The 21,165-nt window shown below is 56.1% G+C and overlaps 1 protein-coding gene across 8 annotated transcripts in view; it reads right to left on the bottom strand.

The window, feature by feature from the left end:
- Nucleotides 1–21,165, bottom strand: part of TLE3 (TLE family member 3, transcriptional corepressor) — a 48,962-nt gene that overhangs the window by 18,840 nt on the left and 8,957 nt on the right. For 4 of the 8 annotated variants that reach the window (XM_058737214.1, XM_058737216.1, XM_058737215.1 and 1 more), the window contains exons 5-6: nucleotides 7,821–7,883; nucleotides 5,859–5,963 (exon numbers count right to left, since the gene is read on the bottom strand). In XM_058737214.1, the coding sequence (XP_058593197.1) occupies nucleotides 5,859–5,963; nucleotides 7,821–7,883 (168 nt within the window). The remainder of the gene's footprint in view (nucleotides 1–5,858; nucleotides 5,964–7,820; nucleotides 7,884–21,165) is intronic. The other 4 variants (XM_058737219.1, XM_058737221.1, XM_058737220.1 and 1 more) reach the window with 1 other exon arrangement.

Genomic DNA, 21,165 nt, shown 5'->3' with positions numbered 1-21,165 from the left:
AATCCCAGAAAGCAAGGCGTGAGGTATTTAATCCACTTTTTACAGTGCCTGGCCAGTAAGATCGCCGGAGGGAGCGGAGAGGAGAGAAAACGGCTTCAGAGAAGGAGCTGCGTGGGTACAAGGCAGGCTCCTGCCATGAACAATTCGGTTTCTGGAATAAGAGCTTACGAAGGATCTGTGCTCGGGAGAAGACGTCGTTGAAGAGCTCCAAACACCCTGATTCGTACCTTACCAGGTAAGCTCGGCCCTCTTACCGAACCTTCTAGGCTGCCCGGCCAGTTCAAATACCACCTCCTCTGGAAGTTTCCCCCAGCCTCCTGGTCAGGACGCATGTCTCCCTTCTGAGTTCTAACAGCTCAGACACCAGGGCCAGCGTGGACGTCCTGAAGGGTAGAAGCTGGACGTCCACCTTATCAGCCATGAGACCTTGGTTGAGTCAGTGGACCTCTCTGGGCCTCTGTTCGTGGTCTCATCGTGCAAGGACCCCATGCATTACACACGTGTCAAGGTAAAGCAGGTCCTCGAGAAACGTTAGCAAGAACTACGAATGGATCACAAATACAACCATTTCGTTCGTCTTTATGTGATGCCTGGCAGCTTGGGAGCTTCAGGAAGACAGGGACCTGGTGTTATCCGTCCCCACACCGCTAAAGGTGCCCGGCAGGTTGGCTCAGTGCACCGTTGCTGGGTAAATAAGTGACATGCAGAGGAAGTCAACCGAGTGGCTCTGTCCGAACGTGACCTCCTCCCAGATCCGCGCCTCCTCTCCAAGGCCCACTGAGAGGCAGCTGGAACAGTCTGTGGGGACCAGGAGCACCAGTGGGGTGCCCTGCTTCCTGGAAGCGTAAACCAGTGAGCCAGCATCGGAAACAAAGGCTATGGTGGCTGCCTGGCGATCTGCCATAGCACGTCAGGCGTCAGTGTCTTCTCTGCAACAGAGGAAAGGAGATTTCCATAATACTTCTCATCTTCGAGTACAAAAGCACTCCCTGCACAGCCAGAAAGTCGCACCAGGTCTCCCCTGCATGGTTTGAAGGCACGGTCAGGAATGGTCCAGAAGGTTCCGGGAGGCAGGGACTTAAGGAGCCGACCTCCAAGGCTTCTCTCGTGGGGCGAGGGCAGATGTCAGCGCTTGCTGGGCGTAGCGTCTGCTAATGGCAATCTCGGTTGCAATGGAGAGCGAAACGAAATTCTCTCCCCAACACGGCGGGGGAAGCTGGCTGGCGGTGAGCCACCTGCCTCGCCGTCCCGTGTCGCAGCCCCAGACCCTCTGCAGGCGGGACGGCAGGCAACACTTCCGGCCCCTGTGGCATGTCCCTGACTTCAGAGGACGAGGTGCTGAAATGCAGTGCCCTGTGAGTGGAAGGGTGGCGGCTGGGGAGAGAAGGGAATCAAGTCCACCGTCCAAGAAGGGACTGTGCTCACCGCGTTGCTGCAGCCTGTCTCCAGTGTCTACCATTCCTTCCCATGCCGAGACTTCTCCATCTGGGATGTGAAAGGAAGTTAGCAATCCCCCCTCCACCCCCGGCCCCAAAGAGGGGCTCAGCGTCTGGAACCAAGCCCGCTCAGGGGTGCTCGTTCACGCCAGAACGCGAGCCCGTCACAGAACGCGTCCCGCGGGCTGTAAGCGAATCCCTTGTTCCACACGTGTGTCACGTGCCCGCGCCCTGGGCTCAGAAGGTATGGCCACTTACAGGACAGGCTGACAGGGAAGCTCGTCCTTGTAGAGGATATGTAATTGGATTATGCACATCACGCTTTCATGCCTCTGCTGGCTGATTTAATGCTTCGCTTCTCAGGTTCACGGTTTGGGTTGAACTTGGTGAAGTTGTCTAAGCACCTGCTGAGCCAAGGCCCACGGAGGACACCCACCAGAGGAAGCACAGAGGCCGAACTGCATTCAATGAACACTTGGCACCCTCCCAGCATTGCTGGGAGAGCAGCCCTGGGCCTTCCCCCTTCCTTCTAATCGCACACGGCCGGTGGGCCCCAGGGCTCCACGCCGAATTGAGCTTCCGTGCTCCGTGATAGCTTTCAGAGCCCCCAACAACCCTTGTTATCCTATTTCAGAGATGGGGAGGCAAGCAGAGCCAGGACTCCGAGCCAGCGTGCCCTCTCCCCTCTCCCCATCGTGCTGCCGGGCCGAAAGAAGCTGATGTATTCTAAAGCACGCTCTCTGCACCTTCTTCCTCGTGGAAAATTCAGTCAACTGAATCCTACACATCTACATCCTGGAGTGAATGCAAAAAACCTCAGGTATGGCTTCCAAATGCCGTGTCGTTTGTGACAGGCTACAATCTCCCTCTTCGTCCTCCCCACCGCCCACCCACCCCCCCAGCCCCCCACCCGCCCCGCCCCACTGAAAACAATAAAAAAAGTCAACGCTTTATCCCATGCCTCCCGCGAATACATTTCCAAAGGAATGCAGACCACGCTGTCAGCGTGCAGATGAACCCCCTCCGCTCATCAGGTTCAATTACCATGGGCCAGCGCAGAACGTAAACACAAAACAGAACCACCAGCAAAAAAAAGAGTCTGGGAATGGTTGCTAGGTCAGCTCACAGGGTCTTTAATCTGCCTAATTTGCCTAGGGATGCCTTCTGCAGGATACTGCTCAAGGGACAAAATCCGCTCCCCACTCCTCTCCCCGCCCCCCCCCCGCCCCGCCCCATGCTTAGGAATCTTGACCCTTTCGGCAATTTGGATCCAAGAAAAAAAGGGCCTGTAACGGAACGGGGTCTACGATAACTGGGTCCTGCCAGGCCCCGGCTGGCACAGAGACATCTTCCGGCCCGTCTTCCCTCGAGGATATCGGAGTTCCCTGGGGAGGGGGATGTGCTGAGCCAGCAAGCCTGGGCTCCCTCCTCTGCCCCTCTGTCCCCTCCTCCCTTTACAGCAGCCCGATGTTGGATCCGAGTCTCTCTCGCCAGGAGACCTAGAAATACTCTACTCCGTGCAATAAATCTGCCACAACGGACACCCACCCACGCCAGACACATTGAACTGTCAAGCCAAGACACGGACTCAGAATCCTTCAACTCCTCCATGCCCAAGAGAGCCTCTCACACCCCACTGAAGCAGGCACCTCACAGCACACTTACCTAGCCCGCCTCCGTCTTTTCACAAACGGAGAAACTGAGGCCCGGAGGAACCTTGCCCAAAGCCCCCCTAATTCCCAGACCAGGGGGCCAGGCTACTTCTCCCTCCAGATGGGCAAATCGGACGGCCCCACGGGGGTAGAGCCACCAGCTGCCTTCCACTGCTGGGCCCAGGACCCCTGGCGGCCCCTGCGCCCCCGCCCTCCCCCTCTACCTCGCCTTCCCCATTGTGCTCGGCTACCAGCCCGCTCTGCCCTCTCCTCCCTGCCCTGGTGAGACGAGCGGCCCCTTCGCCGGAGTGCAGTCAGGCCCGGCTCCCCAGTGCGAGCATGCCGCGGCCGTCCTCAGCCGTCCGTAATGCCTGCCTTGTGACGCTCTGTCAGGCGCAGCGATTAGACGGCCGCCTGGTTAATGACAGGGCGACGGCTGCATTCACTGAGAGCCGGAGAAGCAATTACCTGGAAAATGGGGGTCACAGGCCCCACTCGTTGGCTTTAATTGAATTCCAATATCTGCCTCGAGCTGCCTTGACCTAAGTTGTAGCTTCCTAAATACTACTTAAAGGAAGTGGAGCTAATCCAAGCAGCGTTTCTTCCCCAATTTCGCTCTTTTCTTAGAATTTAGAAAAAAAAAAAAAAGTTATTTTCATAAGAGGATTTGCGATGCCAAAGAGGGAGGCGGAAGCGGGGGAGGGGACCCACTGTGGCCCCGGTGCGGGCCGGGAAGGGAAGGCTCGGCCTGGAGAGGGGACAGGACGCGAGGGGCTGGAAGAGGAGAAATTTCGGAGGGCAGAGCTCACGGTGCACTTCCCGTCCCCGCGTCCCCCTTCCACCCCTATCGGCCACCGAGCCGTGAACGGGTCACTGAGACAGAGGCCCCAGGCCCCAGACGGGCTGAGTGGGGGGAGGGGTGACACTCCCGGACACTATGTGACCATCCATGAATCACTTCCCCTCTCTGTAAACCAAGGCCATTGGTTACGCCGGTGGTTCTCCACCGGAGGCCATCCCACCGCCCCCAGGGACATCCGGCAATGTCTGGAGACAGTTTTGGGGGTCACAACTGTGTGTGGGGGCCGCTATGGGCATCCAGTGGGTTTGAAGCCAGGCGTACTGCTCAACACCTACAGTGCCCAGGGCAGGCCCCCCAACAAAGTGTCTGGCCCCAAACTTCACAGGTGTCAGGGCTGAAAAACCCCCTGCCGGCTGATCTCAGAGAAGACAGCACACTTTACAGTGCTAGGATTTCACCCTCAGGAGCACTGCCTCCCAGCTCCACGGCTGAAGGCACTGACCACTTCCCCACAGTCCCTGTTCCGGACCATGCTCTGCCCCTCCCTGGCATTGTTAGACCATGCTCAGGCCTCTGCCGGTGCCCTCCCGCAACAGCATTGCGTGACTGCCACGGGCTGACCCCAGGACATAACCGACATGGGTCCCAGAGGCGGGATGGGAGTGTCGGGAGCTACCAGCATCCTTCTGCCCCTCTGACCCCAGCCTCCCAGCGCTTTCTGGCCCAGGGAGATGGGCTGGTCCACTCCCTCCTTTAACGGATGCAGAAACCGAGGCCTGGGCAGAGGCAGGACCTGCCGAGGTCACACGGGGAAGAACTATGGCTAGAACGCATGTCTCAGGGTTTCTGCCCCAGGCTGAAAACCCAGGAGTTCTCGTTTATTCCACCAGGCGGACCACCCTGGGGCCTTCGGGTCCACCTTGAAATAACGGCCTCACGTAAGAACAAAAGAGAAATGAGGACCGAGCAGGGTCCCAGAACGTCAGGGCTAACGGGACCTCAGCCCTTTGGGCCACTGCTTCCCAAGCCTGACTACCTTTCAGAATGAGCTAAAAAACCTTCAGAAACACAGATTCCCAGTCCCACCCCCCCAGACCTATGGAAAAGAACTGCAGGGAGAGTGCCTTGAAATCTACATTGTTCAGAAGCTGCCCTTGGGGACCATGAGCCAGCTGTCCGTGGATGGGAAGCATTGATCTCCCCCACCCCCTTCATTTTAGGGACCAGAGGTGGACAGGTACGCCTGAGGCCAAGAGCCTTGCCCAAAGTCATGGGAAAAGAGCTGTTTTTCCTCAGCTGCTTATCTTAAATGTCCTCAGCCTCACTCAAAGCAGCAGAAAGATGCTTCGTGAATCCCAGATGCGAGTCAGGGACGCAAAAGGGGAGGGATCTGGCTTCCTCCCTCCACTGAGGGGTCCCACCAGAAGTAGACCTCCCAAAGCATTCTTGGATGCTTTCCCTGCTCCTGGGGAGACGGGACTTCCAGAACACCCCCCACTAGAATTCCTAAGGGTGCGTGACCAACGCCCCACCAGGCGGCTCAGTGCCCGGCACGACAAAGCCCAAACCCAAATTCCACAGCACGTTTCACATCAACAGTACAGCAGAGACAGTTCTGATCCCAGGTGGCCAAAGAAGGGCAGACCTTTGCCAGGGAGGGGACACAGGGCGGACAGGCCCCCCCCCCCACCAGGGAGGCTTGAGGAGGAGGCTGGGTGTGAGGGTGACCTCGGAGCCCCGCCCCCTGGGGAGGCTGGGGGCTGATGAATTTAGAGGTGGAGGCCTGTGGGACACTCCCTCAACGTGGGGAGTAGGGGGAGTAGGGGGAGCTGATGGGGAGAGAACCCCCAAACAGGGCCAAGCCCATGGGAAGCCGGAGCCCTGGGGCCGCCATTCTTTGAGGCCAGCTAAGGTCAGGGTCCATCTCTGGTTACAGTTAAATGAGAGGAATTAAAGGGCTATACACACGGTGAGAGGCAGATTGGGGAGTCCACGTACCCCGATGATGGCGTTTAGCTCCGTCATGGTGACCTGCTTGGCACGCTCCACGGCCTGTGCCACCTGCTGCTGGTGCTGTGGGGAACAGGGGGTGCGTGAGATGCGGCTGCCTTCCCGACACAAAGGGCACAGGGAGGGCCGCTTGGGACAGGTGGGGACGCGCCCCCCCCCCCCACCCTTCACAAAGCAGAAGAGGCCCACTAAACAGGCGGGGCAGGGCATTTTCGCCTTCTTTCACCCCTTTCCAGTGAGTGTGCATTACCCGTGCAAACGTCCCATGAACTGTTGCAAGTTAAAATAGGGATGCGCCCAAAGACGGCCATCGGTCAACCGCCTTCCTCTACCACACATACAAAAAAACTCCCTTCCACGCATTGGAACAGGAGCTAGACAGGAGATGGTATTCTTCGAGGATTAGTTTTCTCAGTGCGGGTAACGGCTGTCGTGTCAGAGAACCTTCCCACTCGTAGGCGATGCAGCTAGGGCACTGAGGGGTTGTCAGGGTCTGCGCAACTTGTGTTCAAGGAGCTCAGAAACAAGTATGTGAGGGGCGCCTGGGTGGCTCAGCCGGTTGGGCGTCCGACTTCAGCTCGGGTCATGATCTCCCAGTTCGTGAGTTCGAGCCCCGCGTCGGGCTCTGTGCTGACAGCTCGGAGCCTGGAGCCTGCTGCGGATTCTGGGTCTCCCTTTCTCTGCTCCTCCCCCCCTCACGCCTTCTCTCTCTCTCTCTCTCTCTCTTTCTCTCTCTCTCAAAAAGAAATAAAGCTTAAAAAAAAAAATAAAAAAAAAAAAAAAAAGAACCTTGGAGAATCCCGAACAAAAAATATTAAAAAAAAAAAAGAAAAAAGTATGTGACTCTATATACGCTCAATCCCTCCCCAAGTAAAGGGAGGAACAAAAACGCGTCTAGAGAGAAAGGGAACGTGAGAGCGGTGTGCGGGCTCACCGGCTGTGACCCAACACCCCACTCTGGTGCGGGATGCTGAAAACAGGCAACCTACGGGACAGCTCTGTGCCTTCCACACGTACAGGTTGCCATGAACCTAAAGCCGCTCTATAAAATCGGGCCTAGTTTAAAAAAGGTTTTCTTGGTACGTTCGTTCCCTTCCACCTTGGGGTAGTACCTGCTTCGTATGCAGCTGTCTACCTCACTGGGCTGCAAGCTCTGAGGACGTCACCCTATCCTGTTTTCACGTAGATTCAATCGTTTACCAGTGGCTACTCTGATTCAGAGACCTAGGAGTCCAGCGGGGAGCGGAGGTGGTCCCAGCCCCTCGTGGGGGGGGGGGGGGGGGGGGACAGAAGGCAGGGCCTGCCCCGGCTGGAGGGAGCTCTGCCGGACGCAAACAGGCCCCTCTCAGGCAGCTCTCCTGTCTGCCCTGCACCAAGGGGTCTCCTTGGAGACGCTGCCCTCGTGTCACCCACTAGCCCCGTCCAGGCCTCAGGGGGTGGTCCCTTGCAAAGTGTGCTTGGTAGGTAATAGACCGACTGGTCATGCCTCTAGGGAGGACACTCTGTCCTAGGGGCTGGGGTCCCCCTTGGGAACTCATTCCCTTTATAGGATCTGCCCCTTATCACTATCTGGCCAGGCTTCTTGCTTCTAGATGTTTCCAGGAGTGGGAGGTGGGGCACAGAGAAGCACTGTCTAGGTATGTCTGTTTGGATGGGAGGTGGGGGGGGCCCGAGAGGCACCCACTGCTAGCCCCATCACAGGCCAGGACCCTCCTCTTTGGTCTCAGGCAGCAGCAAAGAACCCGTTCCACTACAAGAACGAGCAAATGCCCCCCCTGATGTGCTGGAGAAGTTTCCATAAAGCCCCAGGTTGCCAACTACAGCCAGTATGAATGGACAGGGGCAGGGGCTCCAGTAAGACCCGGCCGGCGCCGGGCTGCCCTAAAAACACAAGGAGGACACAGTTAAAGGAGGTCTTACCTCTTGTGACAGGAAAGGCATGATCTGTGCTAAAATCGTGTTCAATCTCTTCGCGATCTCTGTCTGCAAAAGAAGGGAGACCGCGTGAAGCCCAAGCGGGTCGATCAAGTCGCTGAAATGTCACACAGGGGGGAAGCACAAACTCCCCCTCCACCGCTCCCCGAAACCACAGACCCTCCATGCTTTCTCCTCGCCCCCCCCCCCTGCCAACCCGCCCCGCCAAGCTGGCCTCCCGCCAGGAGGCCTTGCTAAAAGTCCACAGCACACAACATGAAGAAACTTCTTCCAACTGCCCCCCACCCCGCCCCACAAAGGCGAGGCTGCCTACAGTTTGCAGAGCTCCGATTTCCTATCAGAGGTGGTCTATGTGTTTGGGTCAGAACGCAGCCTGCCTGCTCTGGATAGAAGCCCTAATTAAAGCAGAACGAAACAAGGACCTCCCCTTCCCCCACCGCACTAAAACCTAGAGCAAGACAGGTTCTCTGGCTCTCAGAGCGGGAGGTGACAGGGAGCCCCCAGGGCCACATGTGCCAAAGGGATATGTGGATAAGGGGACCCGCTTCACCCCCCCTCCGCTTTTCACTTTGCAGCTCCCCAGCCAGAACGATCCCTCCCCCCCCCCCCACCCCTAGTTGTGCTGTCCGGCCCGAAATCCCACCATTAAGGCTTCACTTTTTAGGGTAAGGCACTGCCTTCTCGAAGAACTGCTCAGGAGGTAACTGGTTGGGACCCTGATCCTGCACATGGGCCACTCGTAGGAAGGCTTGACCAGTTCTCTGCTCCACCACCAACATTCCAGAAAAGCTCCCATTTAGATGAATATCAACCGATTCTGCCACCCTGCCCTATGTCAGCCCCGGATGAAGAGTGGTTTACAAAAAAAAAAAAAACAAAAAAAAAACAAAAAACCACCCAAAACTTGTGTCACATGGTTAATGGTGACCAGGCAGGAAGGCGGAGCGAGGCCCACTGATAGAGGCACACGTCTCGCGATCGCTTTTCTCCACTCGCAACGAATCCTGAGGCCGCCAGGACTGAGGGGGCCCAGGGCAGGCTGCAAAGCTCTCATCAGCACACTGCAAACCATGACAACAGCCTTTAAAAATCTGTGATCATCCGCATGTCAAACGATTCTCCACGAGAAATCCTTGTGCACTTAAAATAAAAACCACGCTGTCTGAAGGCTTGCAAGCAGACCCCTATTCCCGGAGCTCCGCACCGCCACCACTAATGAGGACGTCTCTGATTGGCGAATCGGAGACAGGCCACACCCCCGGGGGACCCGAGGGGCCCGGTGCGGCCCTACATCCTGGGGCGCCCGCCACAGACACAGACAGCCTGTCTTCTACACCGGGGGTTGCTCCATTCTGCCGATCAATCACTCTGATCCTCAGGAACCGGGGCCAGCGTTTCCCACTGTGGGCATTTGGGCGCAACAGTTCTTTGCTGCAGAGGACCGCCCCCGGTATGTGAGACCCACTGAATGTCAATAGTGGTCCCCGCTTCCAAACTGCAGGGTAGAGAGGCAGTATCCTGTATTCCCCTGGCTGAGACCTATGGGCCTCACTGCTGCATCGGCACATTTGAGTATATACTCCAGTGAAGGTCACTGCATGTCAGACTTTCTCAGCCCCCGTGCCATTGCCATTCGACGTTTGTTCCGCGCACTGCAGGGTTTTTAGCGGCCACCCTGGGCTTCACCCGCTAACTGTCCGTCATTTATAATGTAAGGAATCTGGGAAGATTGCGAAGTAATTGCCGTATAAATTATTAACCTAAGGAAGTGGGAAGAGTGCTACCCCCAACCAGGACCCTCTTTCTCATTTCTGTTCATGTTTTCCTCGGTTGATCGTGGGGAAGGGGAAGGAAACAGGAATCAGGGCTGTATGGTATGGGGCGGGAGCTCTAGAACAATCAGTCTGCATCTCAGTCCAAACCTGCATAGATCAACATGGTCACTCAACTGTCACACACTGATGTGACAAATCAGAACAGAAGGATCTATTAAAAACATAAAAGAAACAGAAATAAACTAAACAGGGCGCCCGGGTGACTCGGTTGAGCGTCCGACTTCGGCTCAGGTCATGATCTCACGGCTTGTGAGTTCAAGCCTCGTGTCAGGATCTGTGCCGACAGTTAAGAGCCTGGGGCCTCCTTCAGATTCTGTGTCCCTCTCTCACTCTGACCCTTGCTCGCTCACACTCTGTCTCTCTCTCAAGAATAAAATAAAACATCAACAATTTTTTTTAATGTTTTATTTTATTCTTGAGAGAGAGAAAGAGTGCAAGTGAGGGAGGTGTAGAGAGAGAAGGGGGGAGACACAGAATCCAAAGCAGACTCCAGGCTCTGAGCTGTCAGCACAGAGCCCGATGTGGGGTTCGAACTCACAGACGGTGAGATCATGGCCTGAGCCAAAGTCAAACGCTTAACCAACTGAGCCACCCACGTGCCCCAAAATATTCTGGGGGGGGGGGGGGGAGAGAGAAACTAAACAAACCAGGCTCAATGCTTAGGAATCTCATTGGTCCAAAGCCTCTTACCTCAAATGACTAGCACAGCAGTGCCTGGCACGTAGTAAGTGCTCAAAGAACACTCAGCCAGAAGACTCTCAAATAGCTTCCCTGCATTTATTTTTCAAGGCTTCCTATTGCAGGGTCCCCGTGGCCGCAGATCAACACGGGCAGGAAGGGCCCGGTGGATGAAATGCTGGCGTACAGCTGGGAGGGGAGGTGGGTAAGCCCTCCGCCAACAGGATGAGGCAGTGCGGTCGAGCCAGACCAACTGCAAGCCTTCTCGGTGGGTCTCTGGCCGCTGCCCCCACCCCCGAGCCAGGAAGGCAGGCGGCGGGCAGGCTCTGAACCCCCACAGTTACTGTGGTCTATGTGTAGCTACAGCTCTCAGGGGCGGGTGGTTATAAAAGGTTTCCCATCTGCCTACTTCCTCTAGCAAATAGGTCAAGTGTCAGGGTCTTGGGAGTTCAAGGCAAAAAATGAAAAGTAGCTGTCCTTCCCCTTCCCGATACCCTTTAGCAAACATGCGGCCACAGCCTCCCCACAGGTGGGCTCTTCCTTCCTGCAGGGCTCGGTCCGGAGCCCAGCATCCTCTGGTTTTGAGGAAAAGGGACCTGCTGAGAGTTCACATAGCTGTGCCCGGTTCAAGGTTTGGCATCCAGGCCACCAGGTGACCACGGCTCAGAACAAGTTCCCAGTCTCACCCTTCCACCCTACTGGAAGCAGTTCGTGCCTCCTTCACCCACGTCCCAACACCGCAGGTATCAACCAGGGGCCATCAGAACAACTCCACACAGACAAGGAACTTTCTGGAGGCCTGGGGCATCGGCATTCAGGCCCTGTCCTGCGCCCGAACCCAATGAAGGTCTGGCAGCTCGAGATAGGATTACGTAGGAATGGGAGCAGGGCAGAGAGGGGAGGGGTGGCTGTATACTTGGAGAGCATTTATAGTAAAACAGGGCTTCCCCGTGGCTGGGTCTGGGGTGGGAGGAGAGCACGCTCCTTCCAGCCCCCCTGGTCTCCACCAATAGCAGAAGCGGGACTGAGCCACACCCATCTCTACGCTGGCCACCCAACCCCGGGAGTGGGCTCACCACACTGGTGAGTTCACTCAAAGACTGTTTTCAACATTTTTTTTTTTTTTTTGAGGGCGGGGATGGCAGAGGGGGGAAGCTCCTGGAAATAAAAGCTGGCCGGCCAGAGCCACTCGTAACAACAAGAGTAACAGCTAACACCCACCACCCCAGCTGTTCCCAAGCATGTTCCATGAGCTCCCTCGCAGTAACCCTGTAGGGAAGGCACTTAGAATTACAGTCTCCATGTTTCAGATGGGGAAACTGACGCTCGCTCGGCAGCGAAGCAACTTCACTAAACGCCTTCCTACTAAGAAGCCAAATTTTGACATTTTGAGAGAGCCTGGAGAAGTCTCTTTGAAAGAAACACTACCGTCGGGGTTAATAATCGACAGCATTTCCGATTCGAACAGCTGTTAAAACAGCATTTGGTCCAATTCAAACAAGCCCTGAACATCAGTTCCAAGAAAGGGGGGGGGGGGGGGGAGGGGAAAGAAGAAATCCAGACATGTGGCTTCAACAATTGGGACAGGTCACAAATCACCAACTGGAACTAAGATCACACGTCGGAAAACTCCTCTCGGCGATCCAGGGAATTGTTATCAATAAGGCAGCCGTGGTCCGCGCGAGGCTGGCCCAGGTCCTTCCCTCGGCGCGGGTCCCGCAAAGTCGCCGCCTTCTTTGAGCCAGATCCTCAGATACAAACCCGAGAGCAGGTAGGTGCCGGCGGCAGGAAGACGGCCGCCTTTGGAAAAAGGTGTTTGGGGAGGCTGGTGCGGCCTTTGAACATTGCTTTTCAAGTGTGGTTCAAAGCAGGCAGCTTTGCTGGTGGAAAAACACTGTTCGTCAGAAGGCACTAATCTACCAGACACAGACAGAAGCAGTTCAGAGACAGGTGCACAGAGACCCCGCGAGATGAGGAATCTGTGCTCCCGACTGGGCGCGGGGAGTAACGTCTGCCCCGCGTCTCCGTGGAGACTGTTAGGCTAATAAACGGCGGAAAACAAGATAGTGGGGGGCAAGGGTAATTTCCCAAGGAGCAAGCTGCTCAGCGTGCCTTAGTGGCTCCCGTCTGCGCGATGATCATCTCCTCATTGAAAGCAGGACCTCCGAACATCTTGCTGTAAACCGAGGGTACCTGAGCATTCTAGAAGGCTGCGTCTCGAACCGCGCTCCTGTATGCACGGCCCTGCTGCTTAAGCAGCCTCGGGCCCCAGCCCCCCCTCCCGGCACGCTGAACAGGGGGGGCCGGCACCTGCTCTTGCTCCCCGCCCCACCGCCTTCCTGCTCCTGGCCTGCAGCATCCAGCCAGCGTTTGGCCCTTTTTCTTTTTTGAAAATGTGGCTGACCGCTCAACACAGCCCACAGCCATGTCCACCTGACCCTCCCCCCCTGCCATTTATTTTCAAACCGCCTGGTCGTCTGTACCCGTGGGCTTTCAGGTGCTTCCTTTTCATCTCAGCCAAATGGGAACGGGGAGAAGGAGAAATCTGCCACTTTACTTTTTTGTTTTAATTTTTCTTTTAACGTTTGTTTATTGTTGAGAGACAGAGAGAGACAGAGTGCGAGCAGGGGAGGGGCAGAGAGAGAGGGAGACACAGAACCCGAAACAAGTTCCAGGCTCTGAGCTGTCAGCGCAGAGCCCGATGTGGGGCTCGAGCTCACGAACTGCGAGATCATGACCTGAGCCGAAGTCGGACGCTTAACCGACGGAGCCACCCAGGCGCCCCGAAATCTGCCACTTTAAAGAACATGTTATGGGGGCGCCATAACATGGTGGCTCGGTCGGTTAAGCGTCCGACTTCGGCTCAGGTCATGATCTCCCGGTTTGTGCGTTCAAGCCCCACAACTCTGTGCTGGCTGCTTGGAGCCTGGAGCCTGGAGCCTGCTTCGGGTTCTACGTCTCCCTCTCTCTCTGCTCCTCCTCGGTCTCTTAAAAATAAATAAACATTAAAAAAGGTAAAATAAAGAGCACGTTATGACCCAAAGCCACGCACTCTGGTTCTACCCACCCCACCCCCACCCCCCAGCTCTTCTGCCTCCATCTATCTAGCCGTGTGGCTTTGGGCAAATCACTTCTCTCCCCCAGGTTTCGATTCGGTTGTCTACACAACAGTGGCCAAGTGGTACCTTGTAAGGTCTAGGCGAGGTCACTTAGTTTTAGCCTGCTAACCATTCCTGAATTGCTCTGTGACATAGCGCTCCTCCATAGAGCTCAGTAAAATGGAGCACGGCAAGAGTTTAAAGGATGATGAGAGAAGGGACAAGCCACCTCCAGCCACTTGGAGGCGTGGCTGGGCTTTGGGGGGGGGGGGGGCGGGGGCCGGGCTGCCGCTGGCTGAGTCAGTCCCCAGGAGCAGTCCTCACAGCACAAACCATTCAAGAGCAGTGACATCCCATCTGTCAATGTCAAGCAGCTACTGTCCGAAGGGCTCATCCTGGTGGCCGGGCCACAGATTTCTCCTCTAGAAACGTGTGTGTTTGGGGTGGGGACCCGGTCCACTCTGGGGTTCTTGAATTTTAGCCGGGTTTGACCTGGTTCTCGGACTCAAGTCCCGGGGTGTTCAAAGTGAATCTGCTTCATCTTGAATTAAAATCAGAGGGGCACAAGGGGAAGTTGGGGGCTGTGCAGAAGAAGGAGGGTGCAGCAGCCGGGCACCACAACCACTAAGCAACCAAATGGTGGAAGGTTCTGGAACAATGCACTGGAGTAATTTTAACTCAAAATATCCCATTGCTTTTCCCAGGCAATTCTAAATTGATAGGCCCTCAATTATTGGACTGTACCAAGAAATTCCTTGCCAGGCAGTTTCTGCTCACATCGAGCTTGGAGAGAACTCAGATAAAGCAAGTGGGTGTTTTATCACCAGCGGGAAGGAAGTCCAGGCACGAAGCGGGGTGAGACCTCCAGCAAAAGCCGGCGTGGGGAGCCCTGGCCCCACAGGCTCTAGGGGAAAACAGCACCACCACCACCCCCCTTTAAGAAGGGGGGCAAATAAATGATCCACTTAGCAGCTGAGGGAGATAATGACCCCTGCTTCTGGAGGGGCTGGCAGGGTTTACATCACAGATCACTCAATGATAGGTGAGCCTCCTTAAAGGCCCTTTTAGCACTGACATATTGATCAAATTATATATAACTACAATGCCATTAAATATTTATGCCTTCCGAGGAAGCCTGCTGAATTCTTTATGCCGGGAGGGCTTGGTACAAGAAAAGGCCCAGCCTGGTGTGACCCTGACAATCTGTCCCCCGAGGGAGGGAACAGGATGCTGGCTGGGGCCAGCTTATGCCAGACATTGTGTGCGCTAGTCCCCGTGTCCTTCACGCAGAGAAGGACGGCAGCGAAGATCCAGTACCCTCGCCTTCATCCAGCTAAGCCCCACGGAAGGGAAGAGTCTGGGGTGCCCGGGGTTGTGACAGGACCCTCCACGTGCTCCCCGAGAAGGAATCCCACCTTCCTTTTCTCTGCCTGCTAGAAATCTCCGGCATTTCCTTCGGGAGTCTGGGGAGTGAGTGAATCAGGAACAGTGAGCTGAGTGAGGAAGGGGAAAGAGTGTGTGTGGGGACTGGGGGAGAGGACGCACCTAGCCTACTGGCCCTGGAAAGAGTTGGCAAGGCGAAGTCTAGGGACTTGCACTCCAGCCCCAGGCCTGTCCTGCACTCGGGCTTCAGTTTCCATTGCATGAAGGAGGCAGATTTGGGCCCGGTATAAGAACGAGAGCTCTCAAAAATGAATCAGACGCTGCGTGTGGGTGAGCGCCCCGTCCTTAGGAGCATTCAACGGCGACTCAACAGGGACACAGGGTTAGACGCCACTCCATGGGAGTAACCTGGGCCTAGGTGACAGCCAAGTCCCTCCCCGGCTCTAAGACTCTATGACTTTCATTTCTCAGACTCTCAATCTCCATCCACCGGGCTTCCTGTTAACAAGATCCAATAATCTTTAAATATTTGTTCACTTTAATTTCTTGGTTCCCAAACACATTAAACTCTGCTTGCCTCCCACCCCCACTCCAGGGGATGGCCCTCAAAGAGCTTGCTTGTGTAGACAGAACAGGGAAAGCCTTTTCAGATTAGACCTTCCCCCAACACTGCCCATTCATCCCAGGCGCCACTACCCCCCCCCCATCCCTTGGGCCCTCCATCCCCTCCCTCCCCTCAGATAACCCTCTGCCTCCCACCCCCACCTTCCCAGACTCCATTGGCCAACTCCCGCCAGGAGGAAAAATTCTCAATTCAGCCCAGTGGGGTTGCCATGGCAACCCCCAGCCACCTAATCCCCCTTAGAACATTATGCAAATCTCCCCTTGCCCCTCAACAGGCTGTAAAAGTCACATTACCCTTGCAGAGGCAGCTCGTTAAATTTTGGGGGTCTCCCCATAAGGTCAGCACTACAAATGAAACACTGGCTAGGACTTTTTAAGGACACAGGCTGGCTGGCAAATCTGGGTGGCAGGAAAGGAAAATGAGGTGTGGGGGGTGGGGTGGGGGGAACAGGCTGACTGTGGGCAGACACAGAGCCCCATTCTATCCACCCACCACTGAGTTCACCACCAACAGGCTGGTGCCTTCTTAGATTAAAGGGGTCAAAGGGTCCTCTCTCCCTAGACAAGGATGGCAGGAGGGGCGGCATGTCATAGGCCATAAAAATCACGATCGGTTATTTAGCAACTTGTTTATGGATCAGTTACCTCTCAAACAGACCTTCTCCCAAGTCACCGCCACGTTCAACATCTCATTTTACAGATAAGGAAAATGAGGCCCAGAGAGGGCCCAGAGAGGGCCAAGAGCCACCCTGGGTCACAAAGCGAGATGGTGGCGACCAACTCTCCCTGCTCTGCAATCGAGAATCCTTCCCCCTACACCAAGGGTTCACAACCAGGGGCAACTGTGCTCCCCGGGGGGGCCTTTGGCAATGTCTGGGGACAGGGGTGTCACAACTGGAGAGGCGCTACTGACAGCTAGTGGGTAGGGGCCAGGGAGGCTGCTGATCTTGGGAAACACAGGACAGCCTCACCCCAAAGAATTATCCAGCCTCAAATGTCAAGAATGCCCAGACCGAGCCACCCTGATCTACACGTGGCTGACACACGTTTCACTGGATTCTTCAGAGGTGTTGTCTGGGGCCTTCCCAGCCCCGGAATCAAAGTCTGGAAGTACATATAGGTGGGTCTTGGGGAGGGGGGGGCCATGCAGGAAGACCACGCCTCAATATGGCCTGTGGGACGAGTCATTGGTTTCTGATTGAAAACAGACCTTAGTTTCTTGTTCTGAACCTGCCTCTGGTCCACCTGAGACCAGGAGCCAGTCACTTAACCTCCCCAGACGGCAGTGTTCCAGTCAGTGCTCCTGTCAGGGAGTGCTCAGAACACCTACGCTGCTATGCTGTGGGGCTGGGCCTGTGGGGCCAACAAGCAGCAAATGGGAAGGGGCCCTGGAATGTTCCACCGCATCCACAACCCCACGACTCTTGTCCTCGCTCTTTGAGGCCTTGGCAACGCCGGACACTCTGTCCCATTGGGAGAATACATTGCCGAGGCCCTCCTACGTGCAAGAGACTGTACCGAGCAATCAAGAGGCATCATCTTATGTGATCCTTGTAACGCTCCCTATGACCGCACGGTCCACCAGATGAAGCCAAGAGCCACGGGGGGGCTAGTGAACGTTAATGAAAACTCAACGTAAAACTCAGATTCTCACAGTAGCCACATTTCAAGGGCTCCATAAACACGGGCGGCTGCTGGCTACCCATACTGGACGGTGAGCTAGACCTTTCCGCCGTTGCAGAAAGTTCTACCGGACGGCACTGCTCTAGCAGGTAGGTGTTATTATTCTCCCCCGCATCAACTGAAGTTCACAGGAAGTCTACCTAGACAGCCCCAGGTCGCACAGCCAGTTAAGTCCCGACACGGGACTCAAACCCAAGGTTCTCTGGCCTCCAAGCCTGTCCCTCGGCCCTCCCAGCTCCTGATGCTCTGCACCTGACCAGCCAGGATGCCCCTCTGAAAACCAGTGGCTTCTGACGGAGCAACTCTGAGCCCTCTGGCACGGAGGGGCCAGTAAAAAGTCTCATCAGGGACCTGCCCCGCTCCCCACCGGTGGGGCTGGGCAGGGGGGGGAGTGAGGGAGAGCCGCGTGGAGGCCCCTTGAGAAGGGAGGTCAGACCCAGGTGGGAGAATAGGGAAACTCCAACAAGCCACGAAGAGAGAATTATCTAGAACGCACCCCCATCCGCCCCCTTTGTAAGTTCCTACAGGCTGGATACCGCACGCAGGTATTGGGGGACACGGAGGCCAGCATCGCATGTATCGGGGGACACGGAGGCCAGCATCGAGCCGATGGTGAGAGGACTCTGGCAGGGGCGGGGCTGCTCTCTGGGGGCGCTGCTGCTTCTCTCCCCACTTCAGGCTGGCTTCTCGAAGATTCCTGGTTCCTCTGGGATGAAGTGCGAGGGCCTCAGGACTCCAACTGCCAACCTCAACCCCTGCAGAGCCTTCCCCCCCTACCAATCCCCCCAGGATGTCTGCCCTGAGGCAAAGCCAGGTAAGATCGCAACATAGCAGCCCTCTCCTGGGGTGGGGGAGCTCAGAGGAAGGGGCCCCTTCCAGGAAAAGCAATGGGGAAGGGTGGAAGGAGAAGGGAGAGCTCTCCTGGACCCATCAGTCCTGGCTGACTCACGGCCTCCACCTACTGGATCTCAGGCTTGCTCTGTTTCCACGGGGGCCACTGAGCCTCTCAGTCTAGACCGTCTCGGATCACCTGTGGCTTCTCCGCCGCCCCCTGCGTCTGCCCTACCTCTTCCTGGGCAGGAAGTCTGATAGTTCCTGTCCCCCACCCTGGCCTCGCCCACTAGCCCCCGCCCCCCCCCCCTCACCGGACTGCTCCACTTTTCCCAGCACCGATCTCCACTGATTCACAAAGCACGCCCCCGACGGGACACCCGGTTTCAGACTCCGGGCTCTCCGGAGATGCGTATCTGGGGACCGAGTAGCAGGCCCCCTCCTCCAGCCTTCGGGTCACAGACTGGCTGGGTGGTGGTGGAGGAGTCTAGCACCAAAGCCTTCTCGACTAGTTTAGCAAGAGTCCCCCTCCCATGCCCCCAAGGTGCTCTTGGCATTCCCAGTGCTACAGGACTGGGAGAAGGATTCCTGCTCCTTGGAGTCTCCCGTAGGAAGGAACAGGTAGCTTTCCTCGGCACACTAAGAAGGAACTTCCCCTGTTGGGCTAGTCTAGTCTTCAATCGGAATTACAAGGGCCACAACAACCGCAACAAACAGCTGAAAAGTAACGATGGTTACCAAGGATTTAAAAGGACAGCAGGACAAAGTCCTGGCATCTGGAACATTCCATGCCCAAAGAGACAGCCAGGGCATGCCGAACTTGCCCATTTACCCCCAAGCCACCGACCCTCGCTTCCTTCTCATAATCCCAATTCAGTCTGGTTTCCCTTCTCTACCCCCTTCCTACCCACCCTTCCCCCGTATCTCTGCTCCATCATCTCCCCTCCCAGCTATCTCTTTCCTCACCACCTCCTTTCTTCCCTTTTCACGTTTAAACTGTCCACCGTACAAGGTGAAAAACAAACAAAACAAAAAACTTGAGCTAGATTAAAGACGCTTTAAGATAAAAAAAAAAAAAAACAACAACTCAGGACGCTTCTCCGTTCCTTCCTCCAATCACAACTTTGCAGCCAAAAGACGTCTCTCTCAGAAGCTGGAGAAAACCTGTATCCTTCCCAGAAAGTCCATAATGCTCTCAGGGTCAGGGAGAACCCCCAACTGGAAGGTTACCCTCTGCGAGTCTCCCCTCCCCCAAAACGTGGCCCAGCACCACGCAGGGCTCAGGGGGCCTCAGTGAATACAAAATGGTCCTATCCCTTGGGGGACTCCCGGCGTCATCCTTCCACACACAGCCAGCCCCGGCCCCTGCCGCCCCATCCAGTTTATGAACACAGCCCTCTAGTGCCCTGGATGTATACAGGTCATTTTCACACCCCGCACTCTGAGGCTTCTGTCCTGCCGTTCGTTTGTTTGTCCGACGCCCAAATGCCTGTCGTTTTAGGTTCCTAAGATGAAAATGTCTTCGATGCTTTGTAAACAGTCAAGTGCTACGGAAACACCAGAAGTCGGTGTTATCATAATTATGTATGTGGAAGAACAAAATTTTCAAAGTCTGTCCTCCATAAAGGTCTTCTCCTGAGGTTACTTAGTGGTGGTGGCGGCAGCTGCCCCAGGCCCCCAGACCCCGGTCTGTGTCTCTCACTCGGTGGGTGGAAAGGAAGAGGCCCCCTTTCGACACAAAAGCCAAGTCCGTCCACGCTCCCAGCCCTGGTCGTTCCCAAGCTCTCTTTTCACCCTTCAAAGGATGCCATTGGTGAAGGGGAGCTTTGGTGACAGCGGGGACAGGGGAACCTCTCCCGGAGGGTTGTGTTGCTTCTTCAGAGTCGGCTGGGGTGAAGGGGAGGGAGGTGTTTGTTCTCAGGCAAATCTCCAGGGCTGAGTTAAAGGGTCTCCGGGCTCATAAGCCCCTAAACCCCCGCATGAACCGCCACTTGAGAATAAGACCTTCCCCTCCCCACCCTCATGCTTTCCAGAGGCCCCCCCCCCCCCCCCCCCCCCCCCCCCGCACAGTGAACAGCCTCCGGAACCTGAGCTGAAAGGGCCTTCGAGTTCCCAGGTCCGGGATCTGCCTCTCCAGTAAGTGGAGCCCTCCCCCTCAGTCCCCACAAAGGTGGCCTTAGCCTAAACATTCAGTGACAGCTGGGCCCCACCCTCAGGCTGACTACAAACAAAAGAACTCCACAACACCGGGTGAGAACAGCCCTCCCATCCATTCCTCCAGAAACTCCAGAAAGGCCAAGTCCTAAGAAGTGCCCCCTCCCCCGCCCGCCCCCGCTGGGGTGGGGGGGAGGGGGTGCTCCTGTCTGCAGTGGATGCGGGCTTACATCAACCAGCCCACCCTACAGTCCTTACTGAGGCTCAGGCAGGAAATCCCCCCCCTGCCCTAAGTTTCTCCCCGGCCCCCACCGGAGGGGGAACACTTTACCGTGTTAAGGCGAAAGCCAGAAAAGAAAAAGCCGGGAGAGAAAAGCAGAGAGTGAGAGAGAGCGAGAAAGCAAGCATCTTGGCCCGGGAGTCGCAGAGAGCATTTGTTGAAAACAAGATATTGTCCCTTTAAGCATATAAAAACAAGGCCCTTGAGCACGCAGTTCTCACTCTGGTACACAATTATGGGTGCTTTCAGCTGTCTAGCACTGCTTCAAGTGCTCTCTTAAACCAGACTGTCAATGGCATGTTGAAAGCTATTTTGCTGGCTGCTATCATTAATAGCAAAGTGGAGAGAGCTGGCTGATGAGAATTAAATATGGGGGAGGGGCGGGTCAGAACCAGTCATTACAGAATTACCAACACGAGCAAGGAGGCAACGGCACTTTGGGGAAGAAAGTTCAAACCGGCATGTGGGGGTGGAGAAGCAGGCACCGGGAGGCCCTCCCGCTCCCTCCCGCTCCCTCCGCCGGCGTGGGGCGTCCCCATCCCCCCCCACCCCCCCCCCACCGCTGCCCGGGGGCCCGGATGGCCCCCGCAGAGCCATATGGGGACAGAGGGAGCCACGGAGTCGGGAGTGTGAGAGCAGAGAGGCCTTGGAGATCACTTTGCTGCAAAATGTCACCACCTCGCCTGGCTCCCCAAGTGGGGCCCCGCCCCCGCCCCCACCATTCCAGCTTGTGGATGGTGCTTCCGTTTGCCTTTCCAAGAGCG

Source organism: Neofelis nebulosa, chromosome 7 (assembly GCF_028018385.1).
Source record: "Neofelis nebulosa isolate mNeoNeb1 chromosome 7, mNeoNeb1.pri, whole genome shotgun sequence".
Lineage (NCBI taxonomy): Eukaryota > Metazoa > Chordata > Mammalia > Carnivora > Felidae > Neofelis > Neofelis nebulosa.
Note: the sequence above shows the minus strand (reverse complement) of the source record. Positions and strands in the feature narration are given on the sequence as shown.